The 13,716-nt window shown below is 38.9% G+C and overlaps 1 protein-coding gene across 1 annotated transcript in view; it reads left to right on the forward strand.

The window, feature by feature from the left end:
- The window catches only part of TAPT1 (transmembrane anterior posterior transformation 1), a 62,909-nt gene that overhangs the window by 24,939 nt on the left and 24,254 nt on the right, over nt 1-13,716 (forward strand). Inside the window, exons 3-4 of the mRNA XM_029235390.1 lie at nt 2,417-2,535; nt 12,682-12,844. Coding sequence (XP_029091223.1) covers nt 2,417-2,535; nt 12,682-12,844 — 282 coding nt within the window. The remainder of the gene's footprint in view (nt 1-2,416; nt 2,536-12,681; nt 12,845-13,716) is intronic.

Here is a 13,716-nt window from a genome sequence, read left to right on the forward strand (position 1 = left end):
ATCCTGTGCACCACAACTACTGAGCTTGCGCTCTAGAGCCCGCGAGCCACAACTACTGAGCCCGCATGACGCAACTACTGAAGCCCACGTGCCTAGAGCCCGTGCTCTGCAACAAGAGAAGCCACTGCAATGAGAAGCCCATGCGCCACAACGAAGAGTAGTCCCCGCTCGCTGCAACTAGAGAAAGCTGCACACAGCAACAAAGAACCAAAAGCAGCCAAAAATAAATAAATAAATTAATTAATTAACAACAACAAAAAAAGTATGAAAAATGTCTATGTGTATAACTGAGTCATTTTGCTGCACAGCAGAGATTGACACAACATTGTACATCAACTCTACTTCAATAAAAAGAAAAATTGAAAAGAAAAGTGAAGGGAAGGCCCGTTAGACTTTTGTTACTGTTGTTTACCATGATACTAATACACATTCCTCTAAGCCTAAGAAAGGTGACTGTTCTTTAAAAGAAGGTTTGATTCTTTAAGAGAGAGTTTTCGTCATGATTACTTTTCTCATCGGTGTTCTTGTTCACACTTCTTCCTCCCCTGGAAAGCTTCCTTCCCCTTTTCCCACCCCTCCACCCCCTCCCAGTTTACCCTCTCCAGGTGTCAGTAGCCCTCATCTCAGATGTCATTAAGAGTCTCCTTCTATGGAGCTTTTTCTAAATCTCCCAAAGTTGGGTTGGCCATTCTTTCTCAGGGCTCCCCTGTTCCTTGTATACTTAGTTCTACCATAGCAGCCGTTACCTCTGCATTGACCTCCTTTATCTACATGCTGGTGTCTCTATCTGTGAAAATGCGAATAAGCTTGCTGAGGGCAGGAACCCCATCATGAGGTCCTGCCAGGCTCTGTGCCCGCCAGGCTGAGCATCTTACTTGGCCCGTATTAACGGCTTAGTAGATGCTGATGAATGAGTGATGTGTTAATCCCCAGTGTAAGGTCACGAGAAAGACAGCCACTTACGCGGACACAGCAAAATACCTTCTGGGAATGTCAGGTTTCTGTCATTTTCTGCCTTTGGAGTGTAAACAACAGATCACCAGCAAACAGGGAAAGGATTCTTGGTGACAGGAGAGTAAGGACCACTAGCTTTAGGTGGACCTTGTTCAGTCTTTTATAGCACTCCTTTGTGTGTAAAACAAGGGGACAGACAGAACTGTGACTGTGCTGACGACAGGGTGACTGACTCAGACCAACTACTAAGAAACCTGGCACATATATGTATACATACACATACGTGTGTGTGTGTATATATATATTTTTTTCCTTTGAGACATTCTTGCAAAAAATTAATAAAATGTGTCCTTTCCTATAAAGGTGTGTTAGTTTGCTAGGGTTGCAGTAACAGTACCATGAACTGGGTGTCTTAAACAACAGAAATTTGTTTTCTCACAGTTCTGGATGCTAAAAGTCCAAGATCAAAGTGTCAGCAGAGTTGGTTTCTTCTGAGGCCTCTCTCCTTGGCTTGTAGGTGGCTGTCTTCTCCCTGTGTCTTTGTGTTGTCTTCCCTCGGTGTCTTGTCTGTGTCCAAATTTCCTCTTCTTATAAGCATACCAGTCATATTGCATTAGGGCCCACCCTAATGACCTCATTTTAACTTAATTAACTCTCATCTCCAAATACGGTCACATTCTGAGGTGCCAGGGGCTAGGCCTTCAACATCTGAATTTGGTGGGGAGGGATACGATTCTACCAGTAACAGTGTGGATTTTAGCTGCTTAATATATATATGTAGGACAGTTTATTGACTAAGAATACATCAAGTGCTGTGTGTGAGGGTGTATATATCATACCATGTTTGTGTGTCAGACATACAGAAAGTCACCACTCTTAAAATAGGGGAGTTTAGTAGCCTGGGTATGGCTACTTCTCTAAGCCATCAAAAGATTCTGTCCTCCTTATGTGGCAAGTATACAAGAAAGGGGGAAACATTACAGATATTAGCAGCTATTCCTCCAATTAAGAATAATGCCTTCTCTGTACAACAAGTTAAAGTATACATGAAATTTTGTTAAAATTAGTAATCTCTTTACGTAAGAGTAAGGTTAGACTTTACAAGTTTTGTCTGAAAGGTTTTCTATAATATCTCTAAAGTTTGAGGAAGTACCCAGAAAGCTACATCAGATGCTGTGGTCAGGGGCAACTTGTGTTTTAATTGACTTGTGTAGGTGGTAAACCAAAGACTCTGGAAGAAGAACTACAAACTTGCATTTTGAAAAGGGATTTTTCATTAGAATATGGCTTGTATACACAAGGAGAAGTACTAACTTGTTATTCCCATGGATAAGTTATAAGAAATGAATTTCCTACAAAGCTTAGAAATTCCTTGATTGTTTGAAATTTTCATCTGTAATATTTTAAAGAATATTTATTTTACATTTTGTTTTTTATGTTCTTCTCTGCTTTTAAAATCCAGCTCATGGTCTTTGGAATCTTTCTGTGCCTGGATGCATTTCTGTATGTGTTCACCCTGCTTCCTTTAAGAGTTTTCCTGGCGCTGTTCAGGCTCTTCACACTGCCTTGCTATGGCTTAAGGTAAGTTTAAGATTATGAACTATTTTAAACATTTAAGTTATTTTTACTACTTGTAGTTGAGCTAAATAACCACTTGCATAAATTTTTTAGAATAGGGATAATCATTAAGTTTCTTTCACACTTTGGCCCTTAATGCATAAATGAATACTGTTTATCTTTTTAATGAATATTATATAATATGCTTATATAATATATGTACTTTTTTTTTCCAAATGGTTTTGGACCAGAACTTTGCTTTGGCCAGTAAACAAATGTTAATAATGCAGGAGGCTGTGTAGAAGAATAGAAAAGGCCTAGCACTGAGAGTCAAGGACCAACCACATTGCCACTGTGCTAGCTCAGCCTGTACTTTTATTTTCTTCAAGTCCCTTGGCCTCCTGGGCATCATCTGTAAAGTGAGGACCAGGTGCTAGGCTGGGAGGTAGGCGGCGGCTGGCATCAGAATCTCCTAGGGAGCTCTTAGTACAGGGTTCCTCCTCTGTCTCATTTGAGAGTCTTTGTCTTCATGGCCTAGCTAGCCTTAGTTACTGCTTACAGGTGAGACCCCCCTCTGATTTGTGAGAGGGGAAAGCTCTTGAAGACCATTGTCCTGGTGGGAAGGATCAGACAGTCTGGCCCAGCATTGATTAACTGACGAGTCATGAGCAACTACTAACTTCTCTAAGCTTGTGTCCCCATCAGTAAAAAGGGGATGTTTAGAGCCAGCATCTTTTACCACAAAGACTGAGAGATGTGCAAAGAATACCTAGTGTAGTGCCTGGTTTGTAGTAGACAGGAATAAATACTAGTTTCCTTCCTTCCTTCTCTTCCAAAACTGGGAACAGGAAGATGAAAATGTAAAGCTTATGTGAATCTTATTGCTTTTTTGGTCTTGAGGTTAGAAATTTGGATTTTACAGGTTTTTTCTCTGTGGTTACATCAACATGCCTCTGCTCTGTGTGGTCACTCTCTGTAACATTATTACAGTGTTCTTAGCATAGTTGCCCAATTTACGTTTCTCACATGTGTCATTTTTCTAAATGCGTTTCCTTCCGAAAAAGTTACAAAATACTGAAATGGACAATAATATGTGAAACTTTATTTAACTATAAAGTAGGTGACTCTTCCATGGTATATTAAATATATGAATAATAACATTGTCATCAGTAACCATGGAAACTGACTTATAAAATTATTGATCAACATACAGAATTATATGTTAATTTTTTTAAAGACTAAAGTCATGGAAGAGTCTCTTTTAAAGTAATAAACAAGCATATACTTGATATTTAGTACGTACTGAATAACACATAACAGTCCTTTTAAAAATGGCCTTAATCAGTCTTAATAAGGAAGAAATCCCTCCAGTGTAAACTGGAAGAATTTATCGATCATGATGATCATATTGTGATAAGAGTAAAAGCTCTTCTTTGCAAGATGGCATGGGGTAGATTATAAGAATTAAGGTCACATCATTGTTATATGTGATACTTCATATTCTATAATCTTCCTCTCCTTCCAGAATGAAAGAATTATGTTATATATTTTATTAATTTCTTGTTAATCAAACAGGAGTATCTTTTTTAGGAATTTACCGTCAACTTTAAGATATTCAAGTACGTGCTTTATGCCTTTGGGAGAATTTTTAAGAAGACTTTATTCGTATCAGCAAACCTTTTTTTTTCAGACATTTGTAGCATGGTACTCCAATATTCAGAAAGCCTAAGCTTGTATACTATCACTATTCCTTTATCACTGTTGGGAGCTCAGTAGAATCATGGTTATTTCAGTTACCTTTTCAGAAGACCAAGAAAAAAAATCTAAGACATTACTAAATGGAAGTCTTCATGTGTGATTGCATAACAAGAATAGACGCACGGAAAGTTGGATAAAGCCCAGGTGAGGCTATCTGACATAAAATAGCTCGTGTCTACACTATGAGCTAGATTATGTTTTAGTTATTCTTTGATCAACAATGTGAGGCAAGTTCGTGCTCTAGCTGTCTTTAAGCGAATGGCTTTTAAAGACAGAGCATGTTCTCCGTGGCTGTTGGCACTATGAGATATAGCATTAAAAGGATGTGTAACCTAAAATCAACAAGAGCCATCTTGTTGTTACACAGGTATCTAAACTGTGTCCCTTGTCACTCGGGGAGCAAGGCACCAAAGTAGCATTAGAGAAGTCTTTCAGTGTTTGTTCTAAAAACTGGGAGAGATGTTGCAGAGAGCTGGGAAGACTTCATCCCTCTACTCCTTGTTGGCTTTAGTGTGAGTGGTCAGTGGTCCCTAGAGCCAACCTTTTCTAGGTATTTTAAGGGGTTTTTTTTTTGGCATAAAAAGTAAAGGTGATAACTTTCGTATATTACTTTAAAATACTTTTCAATCTAAATTAATTTGAATAACATTTTAAAACAGAATTCAAGTCCGTTCTATTTTCAAGTTTTTATGGCCAAACTGACACTAGAGGGCAGCCCATCACACTACAGTGAAGACTCCGCTAAGTTTTCCTGGGCAAACAGTTCTTGCTATTTCTGCAGTTTGGATCAACTGAAAAATTACATTTTATGCCATCACTAATAAATATGTGTATATATAACGTGAAGTGCAGTTAAAATTATATAACAGAACTTCAGCACTTTAAATACTCTGTGAGTGTAGGCAGATTATACAGAATATGAAGATACTGCCTTCCTGTCTTAGTGCCTTACTTTATCAGAATTAGCAAAACTATTGTTAATATTAAGTCTAAGACCTTTCAGATATTTTAGGAATATAAAAATATTTTATTTTTACAAAATTATTAATCAGCCAAGTTTTATCATCTTATAGCTTTTCTTCCAGCATTCTCTACTTCCATTCAAGATTATTTGATTTGTCTTACCTGTAGCTGTATCATGTCCCATCTTTTTAAGCAAACAAAAAGTGCTCTTTCCTTCAGTCTGACTTTATTTTTTCAAAGAGGTAAGAAGAAATTAAAGAGACCAGCAAAGAGGTTAATTGCATTCTTTTTTCTGTTTCCTTTTTCTCACTCTCCTGTATTTTAGTTTTCTTTCTGTTAAAAAAAAAAGAAAGTTACTATTGATATCTTCCTAGTCTCTTAGTTGTTTGAAATTATTCCCCAAAAGCCGGGTGGGGGGGTGGGAAGGGATATTTGTCAAAGTAATCAAGATGCTGACATGAAAACAGCAACAGTTTGCAGGCTCTAGTGCTGTGGTTTCAGTGTCACATCATAGCAGAGTACTATTATTGCCCTCTTTTCAGAAATGGGATTGGTGTTCTCACCTCCTGTACATGCAGAGTTGTATCTGGTACAGCATTTGTGAGAGGCTTCCGAAAGCTGACAGCCTCCCGGGTTTTCTGCTTTAGAATTGATTTTTTGAACCTATTTCTAAATCTTCTGCAGACTTGCCGTGGGTTTTGGTTTGGGGGTGTTTGTCAGTACTGACAAACTAAATAGCCTTTCTGCCTTTCACTAAGCCTGAGGGCCAGGGCGAATCTGCAGCCCTTAAGAAACCAGCCTTTATCGTGATTGCTCCCCTGGTGGACATTTTACCAGCTTTTGACCCTGTTAAAATATTTTTCATTTTGAGATGTTGGCAGGGTAATTTTCTTGACTCGGTAGTTGTGTGCAAAGGGTGTACTGCTTGCATAAAAAGTTTACACCTGTCCTTAGTAATTTCAAGAATATTTAGGTGAAAACTATTGCTAATGAATTTACAGTCTTGAAAAGCCTTTGCCCTTAACTACTTTGTTGTAGACTAAAATAAAGAAATACACCCAGATTCTTTAAAAGCCAACTGATTTATGTATGTCTTCCCTCTTTCTCAGGATAGTATAATTTTTTAAAAACATTTGAGAAACTTCTTGAATTAGGATAATTTTTTTAATGATGAGGACATGAAAATCAGAATTGTTTTGATTTGTTATATGAAGTGTCTGTTTCTTGGAAGAACGAAAGTATTTTGTTTTTTAGTAAAGTAGACTGCTCTATATTATGCTAAAGAGGTATCCAACATTATGTTTTCCAAATTTACTTATAGAATAAATAAATAATAACCAGTTGTATGTGTGTTTTTAATTCACCTGGCATTTTTTCTGGATCCTTTTTCCTCCTCCCGCCTGTGGCTTCATTTTGTGTTGTAGAAGCCTCAGTCACATTTGAGTTAAAAGTTGAGGGAGATTGTAGAGAAAAGCAATACTATCTGGTGCCAGGAACTGATAGTTTTGAAAACTTTGCTAAAATATTTTAGACAGTAATAAGTGTAGAGTAGGTTTAAGTAATAAATGCTAGAGTAATTTTCTTTTACTATTGGAGCAAATAAAATATGTGCAAGTAAATTTTACTGATTTCTCACCTCGGTTTTAGGCATAACTCTTACTTGGGCTTTATGTACTTTTTTGTTTTTCAGAGGCAATGGTGCCTTTTTCTTTTGAGAATTTACCCCACAGAAAGCTCTCATCTCCCGAAGAATTATGAATTTCAAATGCTTGAGAGTTTCTTAACCCATTGGGTTTCTTCCGTATGCCTTACCTCCTCCAAGGTAGTTCTACTTAAAATTAACTGCACACATATGAACACACACACATATACATAATAGATTTTTCTCTTTTTAGATATAAGCCTTATTTTTGGCCTGAGTGATTCATGCCACCCCTGTCGCGCATGTAGGGAGAGCTCTTGGTAACTTTCTCTGGGGAAACAAGTACGTCTGTCATTTCCTCTTACCAGGGCTGGTCTACGTGGCTGATTTGTAAAGAGCAATATATTTGTTAGAGAGTCTTCCTAACCTCAGTTTTATTGTCCGCTGTTTCCTCACCATGACGCTCTAAGTAGCGTAGCAACATTACAACCTTCTCTCTTTCTTTCTCTCTCGTAAATCAGACCGAAGGGAGGAGCACTTTCACTTCCTTTATAGAATGGAATGTGGTGTCACAGGGACTCCTTGTGGTGAGTAAACCCTGATTTTTCCTTCTATACTTTCGGCCAAATTGACATCAGTACAAACGAATACTGATTATAATGAAAAAATATAGACATAACCATTTGGAGATGGACACATACTGAAGAAAATGTGGTTCCCTGTCCTTACTTGGTCATAGAGCTTTGTCCACATTTGTGCAGGATTTCACCGTGATCTCATCTAACATAAGAAAATCACTTGATAAAATGATCTTTAATTATACATGTCGGACTAGACCTGACATCAGGTACTTCATTCCCAATGCCACATCAGTCAGCTGAGCCCTTCAATGTGAGCAGTTTTTATTTTGCATCCTCCAGGCACCAAACATAGCTTATAAAACCAGTGGTTTTTTCCTAGTATAGTTTGAAATTATTTTCAAAGCCCAAGGAACGCTTTAGTCATTCAGTTTAAGCTTTTATAATTATTTTTCTACTGTCTGTCACAAAAACTTAAGATTTAAAATTTTCAATCTCCTAATTAAGGAAAATATCTTAATCTTAATACTTTATTCCAGTTTACTCTAAAATTATAAAACGACTTCTCTTTCAAAAATGGAGACCATTTTTAATATCTCACGTTTTTTTCAATAGTGCTTATATATCTTCATTCTTTCACTTATACCACAAATAGCTAAAAATGTTAAAAGAGAAAGAGAGAAAAAAAGAAATCCCATCTGCGTATTTTGTAATGAAGTAGCTCATGCTGATACCTTGGTATGTTTCAACACCAGTTTGAAAATTAACTAGGCAGGGCTTATCCCAGTTCTCTTAGTCATTTGTGTTGCCTCCTCTTCTTTCCTGATCTTTTTCTGTTCACTATCAGTTTTTACTTTAATCTTAGTTGGCATAGTACCTTCTGCTGAACAGGGTGCAGAAAAAGCCTACACCTGATCATCTTGGTTTACTACATCATTCTGTTCCCCAAAAGTGCCCTTGAAACAACTGGGTCACTTTATTCGGTAATTGTGCAAATCCAGGGAAAGTATTTGAAAGACCAAAAGATAAAATTTAGAAATGTAGACAATTTAATTTCTGTAAGAGTGGCTTAACTTGAAAATTAAAAAAAATTTAAGTTGTGTTGACTATCTTGTTTAATATTACTTGTCTTGTGATAACTCACAGCCAGCTGTAAATTAGATTTAGTGGGTTTTTCACTTTGTCCAACAGCTTCCTCCACTTGTTTATGTGTTAGTGTGGGATTTTCAGTGCTTGCAAAACGAATTGCCAGTAACCACTGTTTAACAGGCATTTATAAGGAAGAGCTTCAGCCTGAAAGTATTGTTCATAAACCAATTCAGAGTTGATTGGCAGGGCTGTAGAGAAGCTCCTTCTGGAGTTGGAAATACTTATCATATATCATATCTAAAAATGTCCTGGCAGAGAAGGAAACAAATGCTGGAACTGGTTCAAGTTGTTTTAATCAGCTGGACTTATTTTGAGGTTAGATTTTTTCTTACTCAGAGAAGCTGTGATGCCCCCTTAGAAATGATTTTTTTATTTTTGCAACTTTCCTTCTTCATTTACAGGGAAATTTATATGAAAACAAGACCCTTGTTTCTTAAGAGTTATGCTTTTTTTTTTATTTGAATAAATCCTCTTAATTTTGAAATTAAGGAGAAAATCAGAGTCATCTCTGTACGGTTATGATGTAAGCAATGGAAAATTTTCACCAAAGCAGAGAGTGCACATAAAGCAGTGCACAGATCCAGTGAAAATAGTCCTTTTTTCCCTCTTTTTAGAAATGAAAGATTATCGCTATTTTTGGTTTTTAGCACAATAATTTTTCCATATGAGATGACAGTACAGTGATAAATTATACAGTATTAAATTATGCTGAAAGATAAAAGATACCGAGTTGCTGATTCCTGTAAGTTTAAAAGTTCTTTTAAAGAAAAGTCTGGGACGGTAGATGGGAGTGAGAACATGCCTTCTGGAGCCAGATGCAGAGGGTCAGATCCCTGGTCCCCCACATCTGATTCCTGACCACGCAGCTGCAGGCACGTTCTTGATACTCTTTGCGTCATCTGTGAAATTGGGATGGTGATGAACCTTCCTCATAGGATCTCATAGGATTGTCGTGGAAACTAGAACAGATACGTGCCAAGTGCCTAGAATGGTGCCTGCCTCATAGGACCTGTGGATTGCAGCATAAGGTGTTTCTTCAGCTCTTCCGCCATGTTTACAGCCTGGTTTAATCCTAAGCAAAAGGAAGCTAAGTTAAAGTTGTTTATTTAAAGTTTAAAAATTTAAATTTATTATCATCTTGGTTTAAAATGTGTGGTCTTAACGTTATTTGGGGAGACAGCTTTCCAATGTTTGGTAGCTAATTTCTAACAATGACTTGTATCGAATATAATATTCCTCCTCAGATATACTAACACACTGTTCCTTTGTTGCAAATGTTTATAAAGAAACAAAATTGGACAGATAGGTATTAAAAATCCTTTTATCTCTTAAATAAAGTGCTTTGACTGAGATCACTTAACTAAGTAGATGCCAATCTAGTACCAAAAGCTCTAAGTATAGATTTCTACTTTAATTAGTTATCTAAATCTTTTTGGTAATTAATGCACATTCATTAATACCACCCTACTTTTCGTTCCTATCGTTCTCTTTAGTTCATAAAACATGACCTCTAGTTCTTAAACCCAGAGGCCCCCGACTATGGGTGATTTGTGCTTTTCAGCATATGCTCAGCTGTGCCAGCACTTCTGAGGGGGAGGTGGGTGTGTGCTCCTGGCTGATGCTTCGGGTTGACCCTGGCCATCCCGGGGGGAGACAGGCACACGGGCCAGGAGCCCAAGAGTGTTCAGAATGTCTCCTCTTCTCATTGTTTGACTTAAAAATATGTTTACCTCCAGCTCTTGACAAATATACCGCTTCCATTTTTTTATCTTGGGGTCCAGCACCAAATTACCTCGATATTTGAACAGCCCTTGGCAGAGTTCTGTGTTCTGGGCTAGGTGTTTGGATATGGGAAACACAGCTCACTCTGGATTTCATGAGGAGAAAAGGTCCAGAGTCTACAGGGAGAGAGAGGAACAGCACTGGAGACAGAAAGGGACAGAAAAATGATGATAGACATTGATCAGCTTTGTCCTTGAGGCAGTTTTTCCCAAGATTTCGACTTCAACTACTAAGAATAACTTCCCTCGGCTTGTGCCGTGGTGGTATGACTTGGACACGTGGCGTGACTTGGACTATTCTGACCCGTCTTTCCATCTAGCTCGTTGGTTCAGCCCAGTGTCTTCTCATCCTCTGCTAGCCCTCCCTGGACCCAGTCTTCTCAGAATTTGTCTCTTTTCAGGATTTTTGCAGATTTCCTATTCTCTCTGTGAAGAGGTCAAATTCACACCTGACTGAAAACCTCTGCATACTACAATGTAGTACGCAATGCAGTATGTATTGTAGAAAACAAGTATGAGGTTCTGTAGCACATCTGGCAGAATTGACATTGCATACCTCACTGTTATCTTATAGACCAGTGTTCTGGGTAGCAGTTACGGGTTCCTTGTTGAGCCCTACAAGGATCTTTGGAAGAAAAGAGCCCCCGATCTGAATGTGGACAAGGGCTAGGAAGGAGCTCCAGAGAGAATAGGTAGCCAGGAAATACCAAGTAAGTAGAGAGCTCAGGACGCCAATAGGCCGCTGGAAAGGGAGCTCACCCCTTAGGTAGGTCCTAAAGTATTGTCACAACGGGCAGCAGTGAAGAGACTCTGCGACTCCTAATGCCAGTATTCAGGCTTTTTATTGATTGTATGATACATATGTAAAAGCTGCCAAAGCAGGAGACTGAGCATTTTCTATCTTGAGGAATCAGCCTGTAGTTGACTTAGAGAAAACACCTTTCCCATTCTTGTCACAGGAATTTTACGTTCAGTGAAAGAAGTCTTAAATTTCTTCTTTTCTAATGTATTTTTTTTGCTGTGTCTTAGGAAGACATTTCCATTCACAATTTAGGTTTAGCTCCTTATACTCTGATCTCGAAAGTAAGGAATATTCTGCTTGTATTAATTAGGAAAAAACCACAGTTGACACTTGAGCGACTGGGGGTTAGGGCACCAACCCTGTGCTCAATAGCCAGCCCTCCGTATACACGATCCCTCCGTGTCCGAGATTCCTCTGTATCCATGGTTCCTCATCCATGGACTCAACCAGTCGCAGAGCACGTAGTACTGAAGTACATATTTACTGAAAAAAATCCACATATAAGTGGACCCGTGCAGTTCAAACCCATGTTGTTTAAGGAGCAACTGTATTTTCGACTCGTGTCATAGACGGCTAACTTTTGTAATATAAAAGCTGCCCTACAAACCAGTAAGAGAAAGATGTGAGGAGAGAATTCACACACAGTATAAATAACTTAAATATATAAAGAAGATGTCAGTCTCCTAATGAGAGAAATTAACATTGAAACTACTAGATTCAATTTTTCACCAGTGGCATTGGCAGAGATCCCAAAGTTGATCAAATGCTAATTGATGCACGTGGGCTTACAGGTGTCTAGTGCAAGTGTAAATTGGTACAACCCTTGCAGAGGGCAGCGCAGCTGCTATTATCAAAATGTCAAGTGAACATAACCCTGAGATTCCAGTTTTAGGACTTTATCCTGTAGATGCACTTTCACTGACATGGCATGACATGTACATTGCATCATGGTTTATAGTTGCAGAAGGCTGGAAATCTGTCAATGATATGTTACATAAATTATGATACATCCAGACAGTGGGGCACTGCACTGTCATGTAAATATGAATTCCTTATGAACCGATATGGAAAAATCTGTTATGCTGTTAAATAAAAAGTGCAAAGTGCAGAACACCATGCGTAGAGTGCCAGCACTGCGTAAGAAGGGCTGAGCCAGTGGGGCTCCAGGGCTTCCCGATGAGGTGGGAGGCTTGTGTCTTCTTCGTGGATATCCATGGCTTCCAAGCACTCTATCAGAAGCCGCCTGCCTTCGGTGTTCACTTGTTTAGGTTCCCCACTTCTAGCAGTAATTCTGGTTTAATATTTTATATTCTCTCCTTGGGCAGAAAATTTCATACTGTTGAGTAGTCAGCATAACTTTCCTCGTTAGTTTGAAATTTTTGAAAGATCAGCCTAAGTCCCATTACCTTTGTTTGCCACTGTATGTCCAGTAAAGATTGTTTATTCAGGGACACAGAAGGTAAAACTCATATTTTTATTACTTCTCATGTATTTCAGGGACAGACGTTTGCTTCAGCCTGCCCAGGTGTGTGACATCTTGAAGGGCGTCATTCTGGTCATCTGCTATTTTATGATGCACTATGTGGACTACTCCATGATGTATCACCTGATCAGGGGCCAGTCCGTCATCAAGCTCTACATCATCTACAATATGCTCGAGGTGAGCCTGGGCCCTCGTTTACCCTCCAGGCAGCCCAGCGCCCCAGCCTGCACAGGCCTGGCCGGTGGCACACGGCTCCAAGCCTCCCAGCACAGAACACTTTCCTGCAGGCTCTGGTAATGGTGCTTCTGGCCTCCAGTGTTCATCCGGTCATCGGCGACCTTGTTAAAATGCACATTCTGATTTAGTGGGTCTGGGCTGGCACTGGAGAATCTGTCTTTCTAACAGGATGGTGCTTGTGCTGCCGGTCCTGGGACACACTGAGGGTGGCAGGTCCTCAGGGCACAAAGTGTCCTCAGGTAGGGAAGAGGGGCACCTGCTGCCTAGACATTTCTGAGTCAGTGCTCCCTTGAGAACGTAAACTGTCAAATGGTAGAGAAATTTATTTTGCAAATTCATTGGAAACCTGTGTATCCTTTTTGCTAGAATTTTTAAATTTATGAAGATACTTTTAGGGTTATGTGTATGTTGGCTATAGTAGATTTATATTTTAAGTGGCTTTTGAATTTTCACACCAAGCAAGTAAACAATTTCCCGATTTCTCTAAGTACTTAACATTTTGAATACAATATGTCTTCCAAGTACGCTGCGCTTTAAAGCAGTCATCATATGAAAATCTGCATTTACATAAATTAACAGTTACACAAAGCAAAGAAAAACATGCTTTGCTTTATAGGCAGAAATTTAATAAGTCAGATAGATAGTAAGCCAACCTGGGTTATATAATTAACCTCTGAGACTCAACTTGCACTTTCCTATACTACTCTTTGGGGACACAAGTAAGGTCTACCTGTCTTTTCAATTAGTCACAGGCGGGCTTGTCCTGGCGTAGACACGTGGGGTGGTGTGGAGGCTGCTGGCCTTTCTGCCCT

This window comes from Monodon monoceros, unplaced genomic scaffold (assembly GCF_005190385.1).
Source record: "Monodon monoceros isolate NGI ecotype Baffin Bay Population unplaced genomic scaffold, NGI_Narwhal_1 Super_Scaffold_20, whole genome shotgun sequence".
NCBI classification, from domain to species: domain Eukaryota; kingdom Metazoa; phylum Chordata; class Mammalia; order Artiodactyla; family Monodontidae; genus Monodon; species Monodon monoceros.